The sequence below is a fragment of the Notolepis coatsorum genome (genome assembly GCF_963971535.1).
Source record: "Notolepis coatsorum genome assembly, chromosome: 1".
Taxonomy (NCBI): Eukaryota; Metazoa; Chordata; class Actinopteri; order Aulopiformes; family Paralepididae; genus Notolepis; species Notolepis coatsorum.
The window spans coordinates 116,123,778-116,141,958 of NC_140165.1; the positions used below are offsets into that span (position 1 = coordinate 116,123,778).

At 45.9% G+C, this 18,181-nt stretch overlaps 1 protein-coding gene across 1 annotated transcript; it reads right to left on the minus strand.

Moving 5' to 3' along the window:
- Window positions 1-11,421: 11,421 nt before the first annotated feature.
- Window positions 11,422-15,137, minus strand: LOC311247882 (interferon regulatory factor 2-like; the record flags this gene model as incomplete). Its single annotated transcript, XM_084337939.1, has 2 exons — window positions 11,422-12,261; window positions 15,120-15,137. The coding sequence occupies 2 exons, from the start codon at window positions 15,135-15,137 to the stop codon at window positions 11,422-11,424; spliced, it is 858 nt and encodes a 285-aa protein (XP_084194065.1).
- Window positions 15,138-18,181: the final 3,044 nt, after the last annotated feature.

Here is an 18,181-nt window from a genome sequence, read left to right on the forward strand (position 1 = left end):
TTGCCCATTTAATCATTAAAGTGTCTGAGTTAAGTATCTCCAAGGGGATTATAAAGGTTATGTTTGGGAAATATGTACTGTTTGAGTTGAAATGTTGTTCGGTACATGAATATTGACATAATGTGGTACTGGTACAAGTGTTAAAAGGTGGTTTAGAGAACTAGAATTAGGCCACACTAGCTAGAAGTTAGCTATAACTGGGGCTGTCCCACATGCTCTCTCTCTCTCTCTCTCTCTCTCTCTCTCTCTCTCTCTCTCTCTCTCTCTCTCTCTCTCTCTCTCTCTCTCTATCCCGCTCTCCGTTAAATGTAAATATAAATCTATTCCCTTGGGTTTCACCATGGTCACGGTTTAGCAAATTCCTAGTAAGGCTGAGATCGGCCATATACATATATATATAAATGCACTTTCGATGCACATTTGATTAGAGGTTCAACCGAACTTGAGTTGGAACACAAATATGAGTGACACCGAGGTGTTGAGGTATTCCTGTGCACTATAGAATAGTGGATATGACTGATGATAAACGAATGATGATAAAGGTAACAGCTATTGATGATGTAAGATTGTAAGGAATTGTTTGACAGACAATTAGAATGACAGTGTTATTAAAAGAAGACATACGATGTTCTCTTCCAATATGCCTAGACAGAGGTTAACAGGAGAATGCTCCCTTTTCGCATGCTTATATTTAAGACATCAAATATGTATAAAGACATAATTAATTACAATGTACAGTATATAATGCTGGATAACTACATTTGAAAGGAAAATGCTATTGAAGTGAACCAGGGTATCCTAAAAGGGTAGAATGTGTACTGCAATGATGAATATGCTTTTGAATTGATGACAAGAACGGAACTATAATGGAATGTATTAAAAGTAATGTAAAATAATTGAACTAAGTGATGGTATAATGTTATGATGATTGATTGAAGATTCTCATGAATAAATAAGTGCTGTTGTAATAAACACAACCGAGAGGATTCAGAACCAGTAACAACATGTCTGCGCCTCCCTTTGTCCATGACTAACTACAACCTGTTTCATAGGTTGAACATATCTCTGCTATCAGGTGCCATATCCTGGTACCTGTAACATGTGCATGGCATCAGATTTAGTGTCTGATTGCTTGTGTGTGTGTGTGTGTGGGGGGGGGGGGGGGGGGGGATTTGTGTGTCTGTGCATGTGCAAGCGTGTGTGTGTGCATGTGTGTGTGACATAAGATATGGTGTCTGATTGTTTGTCTGTGTGTGTGAGATCTGATGTTAGATCCCATGCTTCATGCTGCTCAGTGTATCCCCAGGACGCGACCTGTTGCTGATGTTATTGTATTACATTACATTACATTACATTACATTACATTACATTAAGGCTATCGGAGGACACTGGGCCGAGATGAGATGAGAGGGACAAGAGTGCACTGTGAGAGAGAGGAGGAACTAGAGATGATGATTTCTGAACAGGAGAGGTAGAGAGAGAGAAAGGTGGAGAGAGAGATAGAGAGAGAGGATTTTGCTGTCTGTTTTGATGTTGTTTGTTGTTTCATCCTGCTTATTCCCCCAATAACCATCTGTCATTTCCCCTTCTATCCATCAACCCCCTTCTTTATTGATTATCCTTCTTCCCAAATATACTTCATAAACCGTTGGCATCTCTCTCTCTCTCTCTCTCTCTCTCTCTCTCTCTCTCTCTCTCTCTCTCTCTCTCTCTCTCTCTCTCTCTTCTCTCTCTCTCTCTCTCTCTATATATATATATATATACATATATATATATATATTTCTTCACTGTGTCTCTCTCTCACACACACACACCTCTCCCCCTCTCACCAATCTATAGACATCATGCTGTCACTTATGCTGTCAATTATGAAAACATAACATGTGGTAGAAGGAGTAACATCATGCTGTCACTTTGTGATTATGAAAACACAACAGGCATCATGCAACAGAACAGCTTGGGTCAAACACCAGATTATTTGAAATAACATATTGATGATTGTTTCTCTGGTCATACACACACACACGCACGCACGCACGCACGCACGCACGCACGCACGCACGCACGCACGCACGCACGCACGCACACACACACACACACACACACACACACACACACACACACACACACATACACACACACACACACACACACAGATACTGAGGACAGCAATGGCAGAACACTTCAAACAGGCCCCAGACTGAGCTGACAAAAACTGATCTGACAAAAAGTGTATGTGTGTGTGTGTGTGTGTGTGTGTGTGTGTGTGTGTGTGTGTGTGTGTGTGTGTGTGTGTGTGTGTGTGTGTGTGTGTCAGTAGCGAATTGAATTGAGAGAATTGGCCTCGCGGGAGCTTTGGAGGGGCTGGATTGTTTATAGCAGGGGCTAATGAATTTTAATGCAACAAACAAAATACCGGCTAATATAGGCTAGGGGTCGGCTATTAGGTTTGGCCACGGGCCATATTTTCCACAAGCCGTTTCTTGGCGGGCCAGGATCAAAAACAATGGCTAATTTAATATACTGATATTGAAAAAAAATAAAAACGTTTTTCTCTGGTCTGCATCCCCTTAACAATTGTGTGTATTGCGCCGTACTGTATTGTACCCGTTCTGCAATCTGTTTTTCATTCATTCATTCATTCATTCATTCATTCATGAACAGCAGATCAGCTGTTGCAGTCAGATCACCGCGGCGGGTGACGAACAGATCAGAATGCATGCAAACACGACTCACCCTACCTTTGTTGTTAAGTCCTCCAAAATCCCTGCTAATGTTTGAAACATGTCACATATCCACTCGCCGCCCTCCAATTCCAGATTGGCGTTGAATGCAGCAGCTACTTTATCTGCCAACTTGCCTCGTTGTTGTTGTTGTTGTTGTCGCCACATATTATGCAGAGAGGACGTCGGCTCGGCACGCAAGAATCACCGACCTGTTGCGATAAACCCGTATTTTATGTATGGCTCCTGTTTATTAAAAGAAGCGTTATATTTCCCCGAATCGTTCTTATTTATATCCAAAGATGTTTGTTTTGTTTTTTGAACTCGCACGCATCTCGAACGCGGAAGTGAAAGTGCGTTAGGGACTATTGGTGTTGTTGTAATGTCAGCCTTATATATATATCTAGGATTAATATGGAGGCAGTATCTATATTCCCCCACTAGAGGGATTTATTGCTCAAGGGATATTATTTTGTGACTACAGATATATACGTGAGGTATTCTCCGTATCCGGGCCGGCGTTCTTACCTGTATGTCTAACGTGCGCAGAGTGTAAGACGCACCTGTATTGTATTGCTCCCGTTACCCACTAAACTACTCAACCAAATGGATCACAAGCGTGTTGTGTGGCTTACTTATTATTAGAGGTTACCACATATTTTTGGCGACGAGGATAAACTGGATTGGCGACGTGTCATCCCGGTTGCTTTTGTTTGTTGTTGGCGTGAGGCTAAAGCTATAGCTGGACGGCTAACGTATGAGCGACGCCGGCAGTGGTACTGAAGGAGCATCGCTCGGGGACGGGAGAGCATCGGGAGAAGAGGACGAGCCGAGTGTGGAAGAGGAGCCTCGTGCTCAGATGGCGACGTTTGGGACTATCAGTGAGTTCGTGGAAGCGAACGAGGACTGGACAGAGTACGAGGAAAGGTTGGGAAATTTTTTCAATGCAAATGGAATTACTGATGTGGCGAAAATGCGCTTTATTCTCCTGAGTGTGTGTGGGGCTAAGACCTATAAGCTGATAAGGAATTTAGCTACACCACTGAAACCGGGGGAAATTCCATATGAAGACTTAGTCAAGCTTGTGGGGAACCACCACAACCCAAGACCCTCTGTGATAGTACAACGTTTCAAATTCCACAGTCTGTTCAGGAAGCAAGGTCAGTCTGTAGCCAACTTTGTGGCTGAGCTACGCCAACTGTCGGAACATTGTGAATTCGGGGCAGTGTTGGATGATATGCTCCGTGACAGATTAGTTTGCGGCATTAATAATGACCCCATACAGCGCCGCCTGCTGGGGGAAGCCCCGCCGCTGACTTTTAAAAAAGCCCTAGAGATTTCCCAAGGTATGGAGATGGCTGCAAATAATGCTAGGGACATACAGAGGGGGAATGGGTTGTCAGTGTCACAGACAGTGCACCAAGTCAGAAGGGATCCTGCCTATAAAGAGACTGGTAAAAATGAAGTGTTTAAAAAAGGGGTGGAATGTTTTAGGTGTGGGGGGTCGTCGCATTATGCAAATGACTGCAGATTCAAAGAGGCTGTCTGCCATAATTGTAATAAAAAGGGACACCTAGCAAAGAAGTGCAGGAGTTCAAAAGACAATAAAATGGGCAGGGGCAGGCCTTGGCAGGGGAAGCAGCGACAGGCTCAAGCCTCCACACACCACCTGGAAGAAACACATGAGGAAGCAGAGTGTGCATACAACATGTTCGGGGTGGGAACAGATGAGGAGCCACCTGAACCCTATTATGCCACTATAACTGTCGGGGGACAGGATGTAAAGTTTGAGATTGACTCAGGGGCTACTGCATCGGTCATCAGTGAGGAGACCTACAGGAAGACATGGGGGTCTAACCTACCACCCATTAGCCCATCAAAGCTCAGGCTCAGGACATACACAGGTCAGCCCATACCTCATATAGGGGTGCTATATGTGGACATTTTAGCGGGGAATCAGAAGGCAAAGGCCAGGCTGGTTATAGCTAAGGGGGGGGGGGGCCAAGTCTTTTGGGCCGTGATTGGCTAAGGAAAATTAAGCTAAACTGGCATAATGTTAAATATGTGCACACGACAGACACGACAGAGGACATCCTGCATCGGTACAGTGATGTTTTCAGGGACGAGCTGGGCACACTGAAGGGGGTAACTGTGAAACTCCATGTTGACCCTGAGGCCGCCCCAAGGTTTTTCAAGCCTAGGTCGGTGCCGTATGCCATGAAGGTCAAGGTGGAGGAGGAGCTGGAACGTTTGCAGAAGCAAGGCATCATTGAACCCGTCCAATTTTCAAGGTGGGCGGCTCCCATTGTGCCAATCCTGAAAGAGGATAATACAGCAAGGATATGTGGAGACTACAAGGTGACGGTAAATCAGGTCTCTAAACTGGAGGAGTATCCACTACCAAGAGTGGATGACCTGTTTGCAACCTTGTCAGGGGGGAAGCTTTTCACAAAGCTAGACATGAGCCATGCTTACCAGCAACTGCAACTTGACGAAGAGTCAAAAGAGTATGTCACCATCAACACTCACAAGGGCTTATTTAAATACAATCGCCTTGTGTTTGGAGTGGCATCCAGCCCCGCCATTTTTCAAAGAACAATGGACACGCTGTTACAGGGTATCCCGCACGTAGCGGTATATCTAGATGATATCCTCATCACGGGGGCCACGGAGGAGGAGCATCTGGCTAACCTAGAGCAGGTGTTGAAACGACTCTCAGACGCAGGACTGCGTTTGAAGCGTGCCAAGTGTGTGTTCCTGGCACCGAGCGTGACCTACCTGGGACACAGGATCACAGCACAGGGGCTCAGCCCTTTGGAAGACAAGGTGAGAGCCATAAAGGAGGCTCCAAGCCCAAAGAGTGTCCATGAACTGAGATCGTTTTTGGGCATGGTGAATTATTATGGCCAATTTCTGCCGGATTTATCAAATGTTTTGTCCCCACTGTACAAGCTACTGCACCTTGACACTAAGTGGGAGTGGAGTGGAGAGCAGCAGAGAGCTTTTAAGGAAGTGAAAGAGCTGCTCCAGTCTGCGAAGCTGCTCGTTCACTACGACCCAGACAAAGAGATCATCGTCTCGAGTGATGCCTCGCCTTATGGAGTCGGAGCCGTGCTCTCACACATCATGGAGGATGGAGATGAGAAGCCTGTTGTTTTTGCTTCACGTACCCTAACAGCAGCGGAGAAGGGGTACTCTCAGTTAGATAAAGAGGGTCTAGCTGTTGTTTTTGCTGTGAAGCGTTTCCATCAATACCTATACGGACGGGCATTCACTATCACAACAGACCATAAACCTCTGATGAGTCTGTTCAGTGAGACAAAATGCATCCCACCGCTGGCCTCAGCCAGGATACAGCGTTGGGCTCTCACACTCTCAGCCTACCAGTACACTATAGTGTTCAAAGCGGGCAAGGATAACGCAAATGCTGACGCACTGAGTCGACTGCCGTTGCCAGAGACACCCGCCACTACATATGTGCCTCCAGAGACTGTGTTTTCATTGGAGAGGCTAGCAGAGACACCTATCAAAGCGACACAGATTAAGCAGTGGACAGAGAGGGACCCGGTCCTGTCTCGGGTCAAGACCTTCCTTTTGCAAGGTTGGCCCAGTGTCGTGGAGGGAGAGGAACTGAGGCCGTATGCTAAACGCAAAACAGAACTGAGCCTGCAGGACGGCTGCATCTTCTGGGGGTCGCGGGTCATCGTACCGCCCCCAGGACGGTCACAAGTTGTGGAGGAGATACATGAGACTCATCCAGGAGTCTCCCGGATGAAAAGCCTAGCGAGATCATACGTCTGGTGGCCAAGAATGGACGATGATCTGGAGAGCAAGGTAAAATCATGCACACAGTGTCAGACTAATCAGAACAATCCACCGCCTGCTCCGTTGCACCCATGGGAGTGGCCAGACCGCCCCTGGTCTAGGCTGCATGTAGACTTTGCAGGACCCTTTATGGGACAGATGTTTCTGATCATGGTAGACGCACACTCAAAATGGATAGAAGCTCATATCATGAACAATATCACAGCCCCCACAACCATAGACCAACTCAGACAAGTCTTCGCAGTCCATGGGTTGCCAGACACCCTGGTCTCGGATAATGGCCCAACATTCACCAGTGAGCTGTTCAGTGAATTTATGCACCAGAACGGCATTAATCACATTAGGACGGCGCCGTTCCACCCAGCCTCAAATGGTTTGGCTGAGCGGGCTGTTCAGACAGTGAAAGAGGGGTTAAAGAGGATGACAGGAGACTCTCTAAACACTAGACTTTCACGTTTCCTGTTTACCTATCGCCTCACGCCTCAAACGACAACGGGGCGCACGCCAGCAGAGATGCTGATGGGGCGTAGGCCCAAGGCGAGATTGGACTTGCTGCGTCCAGACATGAAGGCGAAAGTACAGAGGAAGCAGGAGAAGCAGAAGGAGCGTCATGATCAGCACGCAAAAGAGAGACAATTAGGACCTGAGGACAAGGTCTATGTGAGGAATTTCAGTACTATCAACTAGGGGTGGGACGATACATCGATCCAGATCGATACATTGATGTAATTATCAACAATCGAATCGGATCGATGCGATGTAATAAGATCGATTCATATCGATACTCTTATTTTGAAAATCCTGTGGCGAGTCTCATATCCGCCCAAGAACAACAGCAGTAGCTCCGTGTGTGTAGATGTTACAGCATAGCATTCTCCCTTTCTGTGTGTGTGTGTGTGCGCACGTCTTTGGAAAGACCAGATGAGGTCAGAGGAGTTTGATGTTTAAATGTTATTTAAACATAAACAATATAATACATAATAAATGTAGGCCTATACATGATCATGCAACATCAACAAATTGTTGTAGGAACGGTTTGGGAGAGGGAGGTTGTGAGTTTTGAGTTCCAAAAAATGTAGCTTAAAGTTTAAAGCTCAATATATAAAAACGTGGCACTTTACAGTGAACAGGAGGTCTATTTGTATTAAAAACAATAGATTGATTTTCCTTTAAATGTCTGGAAGAGCTCAAAAATACAAATGTCAAATGATATTTTCATTACCTTTTTTTTGTTGATCTAAATGTTACTGATTGTGTTAAATGGGCATATGATATCATCTCATATCGATCGCAGGCACCTGAATCTAATCGTATCGTATTGTATCGTGAGAGACTTTGTGATATCGGCAAATATCGTATCGTTGTCCAAAGAATCGATATCGTATCGTATCATGATGAAACTGGTGATTCCCACCCCTACTATCAACAAGCAACAGTGGCTGCCTGGCGTTATTCTGAAACAGAGTGGCCCAGTTTCCTATGTCATTCAACTGACTGATGGACGTGTTTTCCGTAGACACCAGGACCATGTACGCCTACGCCACGACACCAGTTCAGAGACGGATCGCACCACGGTGGATACCCGTGGGGAACAGACTATGGGAGAATGTTGTTTGCCAGTGACTACGGTACCAGTGACAGACTCCCCAGGAGAGGTGTCTGTGTCCCCAAGTAGAGTTGACACTCAGACCCCTCTCATGCTCTCAACACCAGAGCCACCCAAACCTCAGTCACCTGTGGTGTGTCCGAGGTCACCAGCAGTATTGCGCAGGTCACAGCGTGATCGCAGACCTCCCGACAGACTGAACATTTAACGAGACAGTTATGAGTGTAATGACTGTTGGTAATATGTTTTCCAAGTGCCTTATTTGGTAAGCTGTTGCTAAGTCCTTTATTTAGTATTATTTTTGTATTACATGGACATTGGGTAATGTTGAAATTTAAAGGGGGAGGGGTGTTGTAATGTCAGCCTTATATATATATCTAGGATTAATATGGAGGCAGTATCTATATTCCCCCACTAGAGGGAGCTATTGCTCAAAGGATATTATTTTGTGACTACAGATATATACGTGAGGTATTCTCCGTATCCGGGCCGGCGTTCTTACCTGTATGTCTAACGTGCGCAGAGTGTAAGACGCACCTGTATTGTATTGCTCCCGTTACCCACTAAACTACTCAACCAAATGGATCACAAGCGTGTTGTGTGGCTTACTTATTATTAGAGGTTACCACAGGTGTAGTCCCGGTGGGACTATTCCATTGGTTCTCCCAGTCCACGTGACCATTTCTAGCATTTCAATTGGCTATAGTGACAGACATGCTTTTGATGACGTCCGGTAGATAGATACAACTTCACAATAAAAGAGGTGGAGATACTCATCACGCAAACCCACGATAATGTTGCCGTCTCTCTGCCAAATTTCTCAGTTCTTCGCTAAAATACATTCGTAATGTATTTTATATATAAATAAAATAAAAAACATAACTGGGAGGGGGGGCTTAGAGGGGGCTAAGCCTTTTTCAGAGGGGGCTTAAGACCCTGCTAGCTCCTCCCCCCCGCCGCCCCTGGTGTGTGTGTGTGTGTGTGTGTGCGTGTGTTTGTGTGTTTGTGTGTGTGTGTGCATGTGCACATGCATGTTTGTTGTTGTGTGTGTAGTGGAGGGCAGGAAGGAATGTTGTGTCTGGCAGATCTGTGATTGGATTAATGGAAGGATGATGATGAACGGTGGACGCGATAGAGAAGAGCAATGAAATGAAGCAGGAAGACAGACGCCCCTAAATACCCATAATCCACTCTGTTGTCATGCCACTGTCTCTCTCTCTCTCTCTCTCTCTCTCTTGAGGGTTTGGATAAAAGAGAGAGGGAGGTTTTGGAGAAAGACGTAGGGAGAGAGGGGGAGGGGGTTGAGAAAATAGAAGGATGGAGAGAGGGAGGTTTTTGAGAAAAGAGACAGAGGGAGATAGGGGGGTGGGTTGAGAAAAGAGAAGGAGAGAGGGTTTGGAGAAGAGGGAGGGAGGGTTTGGAGAAAAGAGAGGGCTGTTTTGGAGAGAGAGGTTATGGAGAAGAGAGAGAGAGAGAGAGAGAGAGAGAGAGAGAGAGAGAGAGGGTTTGGAGAAAAGAGAGAGGGAGGTTTTGGATAAAGACAGACAGGCATTTGTTTCATCTACAAATGCCTACATGGACTAGCTCCCCCTCCTGTACAGGAATTCATCTATAAAAAAATAAACACAGGACTTTGCACCAGGTCAGACACCAGAGGTGCCTGCATGGTCCAACGTAGACTGACCACGTTTGGCCAAAACGTCCTGTCCATAAAAGGCAGTCAAACGTGGAACAGTCTCATGTCCATGAGGGAAAGCCCCAGCCTTGCTTCTTAGAGGGCAACAAAAAAATGGCTGAAGACCAACCAGTCATGTGACCACATGTGACATATCTATTTATTTTTAAATTTTTTACTGTTTTTATGTGTCCTGTTTGAAAGTATTTGTACATTTCATTACTGTTTTTACGAGTCCTGTTTATGAGTTCCACAAATCATTTCCAACCCAGATTCGGCTCAAACAAGGGACTAAACACGTTTTTGCAATTATGCCACAACAATGTGGAACACCCTACCCACAGCCGTAAAATAATGTGAATCCCTACCCAAATGTATATATTCTCTCTTAGAAACTCTGTTTTACTTTATTTACTGTCTGTAAATAAACAGTACTGTATATTTGTATATCTTGTATGTCATAAATGTCTGGATGTAACAGTACTGTATATCCGTATGTCATAAATGTTATTGTAGCACTTGTGTTAATACCAGTAACAGCTGGTTGCCACGGGCACAGTTCTAGGTTCGAATGCGACAAGGAGTAATATACACAATTAAAAGAATTGTAGACCAGAGGCAGAGTTATAACAATAACCGGTGTTTTAATTAAAAGCGCGCTAGATAAACAGTAATAATATATACGTACGTAAAGTACAACTTATGCTTGGAAGTATCCCTTTTAGATTAGGTCAGTAACCTTTCCTTGCGGGAGGGTTAGGTCGATATCAAGGCCTAGGTCGATTGGATCAACACATTGGGGTTCATTCAGACGTCTCTGAGGTTATCATCGGTAACTCTATATTAGTTTATCAGGGAATGCAAATACCTTATTAGGTGAATTGGCCCGTTAACTCTTTAAACCAGGAAGTGATAAACAGGAACTATTTATGTAATCGATAATTATGAATCTGAACCCGGGGTTACATTCTCCCCTTCTATCCTAATGCACGTCCCTGTGCATATTATCCCAGGACTACATTATCACAATCCTATGGGGTTTTGGGGAGTCTGGGCCTAGAATGTTTTACTGTCTAGAAAGTTCTTACCTACTAACATTAACTATTTATGTTCCTACGCTAGTTATGAATCTGAACCCGAGGTTACATTCTCCCCTTCTATCCTAATGCACGTCCCTGTGCATATTATCCCAGGACTACATTATCACAATCCTATGGGGTTCTGGGGAGTCAAGAGTCACCTAACGAGTCTGTCATTACTGAGCTTAGACTCTGTAATATTGAATATCGTCACTAGTGGGTTTCCTAGTCGGTGATAAGTCAGGGTTTTGGGAGGTTCCCTATGTCTTGTCGACCTTCTCGGTCCATCGTGTTCGTTCTCCAGTTCATTCATGTTAGTATTGTTCTCCTCTGAACTCATAACTGGTAAGGTCTGGTCGGGTAGGTTGTCCTCTTCCGGATCCATAGCAGGTAAGGGATTTTTCCAATCCGCTGTATCTGGCGCTCCCTCCGGAATAATGACTCCGTCTGAGGGGTCTTGCTCGCCAGTGGACACTGGAAAGAGTCGTGTTTCCACCACGACGTCGGAAGTCTTCATGATAACGCTGGCGCGCCGCTCTGGGAGTGGGCGCGGCCCGTGGTGGCGCTGGCGGCGGCGAGGAGGAGGAGGGGCTGAGAGTCCCGCACGTAGCCCACCATCCAGCTGTCCTGGTCCTGGTAGCTGATGAGGGGCGAGGGGTCGCGCATGCTGGTGACCCGGAAGTTGGGCTTGGCCGACGTGAAGAAGGTGGCCATGCCGGGCAGCGAGCAGGAGGGCATCCGGAGCACCGGGGAGCCCAGGTCCCGCCTCAACATCGCTCGGAGGGCCTCTTTGGAGTCCTCAGGGTCGCTGTGCAAACTGTCTGTGTCACTATCACAGTAGGATGAAACAGGAGATATCTGGAGAGGGTATGGGTGGGAGGAGCTAACGGTCTGTTCTTCGTTCTCAGTGGTCACCTCGATGGTGTGATAGACGATTGGCAGCAGGTTTTCATCAACTGAGCTCCGATTGGCTGAGGTGCTGTCAATCACCATGTCCTCCCTCATAACGTCCTGCTCGATCAGTTCCTCTTTGATCAGTTCCACTTTGATCAGTTCCTCTTTGATCATTTCCTGTCTGGTGTAGTTCAGGGGGGCGGTCTGGGCTACGGCCCCGCCCCCATCTGGAGAGGGAGGAGCTGCTTCTTTATTTCCTTTACTTCTTCCATCTTTATCGGATTTCTTCTTGCCTCTCCTGCTGGGCCTCTCGGTGGAACACAGCATCCTGTAGACCCTGAAGGCGTTGGTTCCCTTCTTGATGCTCTTGTCCTTCACCTCCTCGATGTCCGGCAGGCTGTTAGATTTATGTAGCACTTGTGTTAATACCAGTAACAGCTGTTTGCCACGGGCACAGTTCTAGGTTCGAATGCGACAAGGAGTAATATACACAATTAAAAGAATTGTAGACCAGAGGCAGAGTTATAACAATAACCGGTGTTTTAATTAAAAGCGCGCTAGATAAACAGTAATAATATATACGTACGTAAAGTACAACTTATGCTTGGAAGTATCCCTTTTAGATTAGGTCAGTAACCTTTCCTTGCGGGAGGGTTAGGTCGATATCAAGGCCTAGGTCGATTGGATCAACACATTGGGGTTCATTCAGACGTCTCTGAGGTTATCATCGGTAACTCTATATTAGTTTATCAGGGAATGCAAATACCTTATTAGGTGAATTGGCCCGTTAACTCTTTAAACCAGGAAGTGATTCGGCGATAATCGAGGTCTATTATGACATCACCACAACCGGTTCTAGAAGGTTCTATGTTCTAGAAGGTTCTATTATAACATCATACAATGGCAGAATATCTATATCCATATATCCAGTTAAATCAATTCAAATACAAAATACAATATCACAACATAAGGTGAACGGGATTGCCTCCCTTGGAAGTCCTTGTAGTCTCGTTCAGTTCAATCCTACCGGACTAGTGGTGTAGCAATAGTTGAGCACTAGGTGAGCCTCATGGGTATTCACAGCAGGCTGCCATTAGTCTTATCAAATGTTCCGGGGTTGGCTCGCCATCGGGTATCTATCCAGCTGAGCACGCTTGGTGAGGGGTGGTCTGGACTGCTCCGGGGTGCTGGTGGAGACTTGCGGCTTCCAGTCGGTTGGTTAGTCCGGTCCGTCTGGGTGATGTTGCGGGTCCAGTGGTTGAGGAGAAAGAGGCTGGCTGCTTGAGAGCTGGCTGAATATATAGGAAACCAAGAGGTTCCGGAATGTTCTATATGACATCATAGGATGACATCACAAAGGTTCCAGAACCTTCAAATCATGACATCATACCCTATATACAGGAAGTGGGACCTCATGGTAAAACAGGAAGTGGTAGCCAGAGATAAACAGGAACTATTTATGTAATCGATAATTATGAATCTGAACCCGGGGTTACATTATGAATTGAAAATGGGGGACCCTGATGTAAACAAGACGAAAGTCTTTCTCTGGTCTGCATCCCCTTAACAATTGTGTGTATTGAGCCGTACTGTATTGTACCCATTCTGCAATCTGTTAATTAAAATGTTCAATCAATCAATCAATCAATCAATCAATCAATCAATCAATCAATCAACCAATCAATCAACCAATCAATCAATCAATCAATCAATCTATCTATCTATCAATCAATCAATCACCCAGCCACACCTCTACAGTGTTTAGACCTCTACACTACCCAGCCTCTCTAGTGCTTAGACCTCTACACTACCCAGCCTCTAGTGCTTAGACCTCTACACTACCCAGCCTCTCTAGTGTTTAGACCTCTACACTACCCAGCCTCTAGTGTTTAGACCTCTACACTACCCAGCCTCTCTAGTGTTTAGACCTCTACACTACCCAGCCTCTCTAGTGTTTAGACCTCTACACTACCCAGCCTCTCTAGTGTTTAGACCTCTACACTACCCAGCCTCTCTAGTGTTTAGACCTCTACACTACCCAGCCTCTAGTGTTTAGACCTCTACACTACCCAGCCTCTCTAGTGTTTAGACCTCTACACTACCCAGCCTCTAGTGTTTAGACCTCTACACTACCCAGCCTCTAGTGTTTAGACCTCTACACTACCCAGCCTCTCTAGTGTTTAGACCTCTACACTACCCAGCCTCTCTACTGTTTAGACCTCTACACTACCCAGCCTCTCTAGTGTTTAGACCTCTACACTACCCAGCCTCTCTAGTGTTTAGACCTCTACACTACCCAGCCTCTAGTGTTTAGACCTCTACACTACCCAGCCTCTAGTGTTTAGACCTCTACACTACCCAGCCTCTCTAGTGTTTAGACCTCTACACTACCCAGCCTCTAGTGTTTAGACCTCTACACTACCCAGCCTCTAGTGTTTAGACCTCTACACTACCCAGCCTCTCTACTGTTTAGACCTCTACACTACCCAGCCTCTCTAGTGTTTAGACCTCTACACTACCCAGCCTCTAGTGTTTAGACCTCTACACTACCCAGCCTCTCTAGTGTTTAGACCTCTACACTACTCAGCCTCTCTAGTGTTTAGACCTCTACACTACCCAGCCTCTCTACTGTTTAGACCTCTACACTACCCAGCCTCTCTAGTGTTTAGACCTCTACACTACCCAGCCTCTAGTGTTTAGACCTCTACACTACCCAGCCTCTCTAGTGTTTAGACCTCTACACTACCCAGCCTCTCTAGTGTTTAGACCTCTACACTACCCAGCCTCTCTAGTGTTTAGACCTCTACACTACCCAGCCTCTAGTGTTTAGACCTCTACACTACCCAGCCTCTCTAGTGTTTAGACCTCTACACTACCCAGCCTCTCTAGTGCTTAGACTTACTCGGGTGTTTACACTTATTTGACATCACTCTGAGAGCGACAGCTCATTAAATGTATGAAAAAAAGTAGGAGGAAAAGGGGGAAGGGTGGGGGGGAGATAAAGGGGAGAAGATAGGAAGGATAAAGTGGGTCGAGGGTAGTGTCGTCCTTTTTCTTCTCCTCCCCTCTTCTTGCCTTTTTCTCTCTCCTTGTCTCTCTCCTCTCCTCTCCTTCTCTCTCCTTGCCTCTCCTTGCCTCTCTTATCCTCTCCTTGTCTCTCTCCTCTCCTCTCCTTCTCTCTCCTTGCCTCTCCTTGCCTCTCTTATCCTCTCCTTGTCTCTCTCCTCTCCTCTCCTTCTCTCTCCTTGCCTCTCCTTGCCTCTCTTATCCTCTCCTTGTCTCTCTCCTCTCCTCTCCTTGTCTCTCTCCTCTCCTACCCTCTCCTCTCCCCCCATCTTCTATCCTTGTCTCTCTCCTCCTCTCCTCTCCTTGCCTCTCCTTGCCTCTCTCATCCTCTCCCCTCCTCCTCTATTCTCTCCTCTCCTCTCCCCCCATCTCCTCTCCTTGTCTCTCTCCTCTTCTCTCCTCCCCTCTCATTGCCTCTCCTTGTCTCTCTCCTCTCCTCCCCCCTCCTTGCCTCTCCTTGCCTCTTTCCTCTCCTCTCCTCCTCTACTCTCTCCTCTCCTCTCCTAGTCCATCTCCTCTCCTATCCTTGTCTCTCTCCTCTTCTCTCCTCTCCTCTCCCCCCATCTCCTCTCCTTGTCTGTCTCCTCTTCTCTCCTCTCCTCCTCTACTCTCTCCTCTCCTCTCCTAGTCCATCTCCTCTCCTATCCTTGTCTCTCTTCTCTCCTCTCCTCTCCCCCCATATCCTCCCCTTGTCTCTCTCCTCTTCTCTCCTCTCCTCTCCCCCCATCTCCTCTCCTTGTCTGTCTCCTCTTCTCTCCTCTCCTTGCCTCTCCTTTCCTAAATGCTCTAAGCATCAATTTAAATGGAGAGAGGGAGATGGAGAGAGAAGAACGGAGGAGAGAAGAGGAGAGGAGAGGAAGGAGAGGTGTGAAGGTGTTCATAATGAGGCCGGGGGGGGGATAGCAAACACAGAGTGTTTCCCTCAGGATGCTAATGGAGAGAAAACACACAGTCTGCCAGTTAGTGCGTGCTTACACACACGTATACAATATGAACTGTGTCTGTCTGTGAACTCTGTGTGTGTGTGTATGGCTGTGTGAGTATGTGTGTGTATATGTGTGTGTATATGTGTGTGTGCGTACGTGTGGAGACAGGGTCAGCAACTTCACGTACAAGGCCGACTGACTAACCGCACGTGTGTGTGTGTGCGTGCATGTGTTTATGTGTGTGGTTGTGCGTGCATGTGTTTATGTGTGTGGTTGTGCGTGCACGTGTTTATGTGTGTGGTTGTGCGTGTGTGTGGTTGTGCGTCACCAAAGGCCCCGTAGCAAAAACTGAGGTGCATACAGAGAAGTCTGTAAGGAAGTGTGTGAGAGCACTTTAAAGGGGAACTACAGACATGTTTAGAATGTATGCATGTTCTACCAGGTACAGGTACAGTCCAAAAGTATTAGTGAACAGGAGCAAATCCCAAAACTAGAGTATTTTAAGTCTGAAGCTGGTCAATGAATTGGGAGAGATGGTAAAGGAGCACCCAGGGGAATGTTCAGAGTATATGATGGTAAAGATGACACTGAGGGCACCCAGGGGAATGTTCAGAGTATATGATGGTAAAGATGACACTGAGGGCACCCAGGGGAATGTTCAGAGTATATGATGGTAAAGATGACACTGAGGGCACCCAGGGGAATGTTCAGAGTATATGATGGTAAAGATGACACTGAGGGCACCCAGGGGAATGTTGTGAGTATATGATGGTAAAGATGACACTGAGGGCACCCAGGGGAATGTTCAGAGTATATGATGGTAAAGATGACGCTGAGGGCACCCAGGGGAATGTTGTGAGTATATGATGGTAAAGATGACACTGAGGGCACCCAGGGGAATGTTCAGAGTATATGATGGTAAAGATGACACTGAGGGCACCCAGGGGAATGTTCAGAGTATATGATGGTAAAGATGACACTGAGGGCACCCAGGGGAATGTTGTGAGTATATGATGGTAAAGATGACACTGAGGGCACCCAGGGGAATGTTCAGAGTATATGATGGTAAAGATGACACTGAGGGCACCCAGGGGAATGTTCAGAGTATATGATGGTAAAGATGACACTGAGGGCACCCAGGGGAATGTTCAGAGTATATGATGGTAAAGATGACACTGAGGGCACCCAGGGGAATGTTCAGAGTATATGATGGTAAATATGACACTGAGGGCACCCAGGGGAATGTTCAGAGTATATGATGGTAAAGATGACACTGAGTGCACCCAGGGGAATGTTCAGAGTATATGATGGTAAAGATGACACTGAGGGCACCCAGGGGAATGTTCAGAGTATATGATGTTATAGATGACACTGAGGGCACCCAGGGGAATGTTCAGAGTATATGATGGTAAAGATGACACTGAGGGCACCCAGGGGAATGTTCAGAGTATATGATGGTAAAGATGACACTGAGGGCACCCAGGGGAATGTTCAGAGTATATGATGGTAAAGATGACACTGAGGGCACCCAGGGGAATGTTCAGAGTATATGATGGTAAAGATGACACTGAGGGCACCCAGGGGAATGTTCAGAGTATATTTTAAACTGAATATATATTTGATTGCAGAACCTCTAACTCATAATTTTTTACTTAACCCTGACTTGTAACGAAATCCCCAAGATTTGTAAAAAGGCTCATGTTCTACCTGTTAAAAGATGGTGAACATTTAAACCCCAACAACTACAGACCAAATTCTAATTTGTCAGCTTTAGCCAAGATACTGGAAACTCTGGTAAGTAATCAGCTGAAGAAGTTCTTATAACCATGCTATTTTATCTTGCGATCAATCTGGTTTTAGGAAATGTCACAGTACCGTTACAGCAGCTACAAAAGTAGTAAATGACATAATTGGCGCTTTAGATAGGATACAACATTGTGCTTCCCTTTTTATTGATTTCTCAAAGGCATTTGATACTGTGGATAATATAATGAAGCATACAGTAGGCTCATTAATGTAGGACTGTCTGACTCTGCTGTTGGCTGGTTCTGTAGTTATCTTGCTGACAGGACTCAATGTGTTCAGGCTGATGGTTTTTATTCTGATGTTTTATCTGTCCACAAGGGGGTGCCACAAGGTTCTGTTCTAGGACCATTGTTATTTACAATCTATGACCAGGAACAGACCTTGGGTCCTTTAGAGACATCTTAAAAAAAAAAGTTTTTACATGATATGAAAGTAAATGCCGACCTCTAGCAGCTCGGGTGTGCATTTATTTTAATACAATATATAGATAGAATTAAAGCCACATTTGTTGCCTGTCGATTGCCCTTTCAGGTGGCAAAACCCGTTCAGCGGTTCTCGAGTTACATGCCGATATGTGAGGC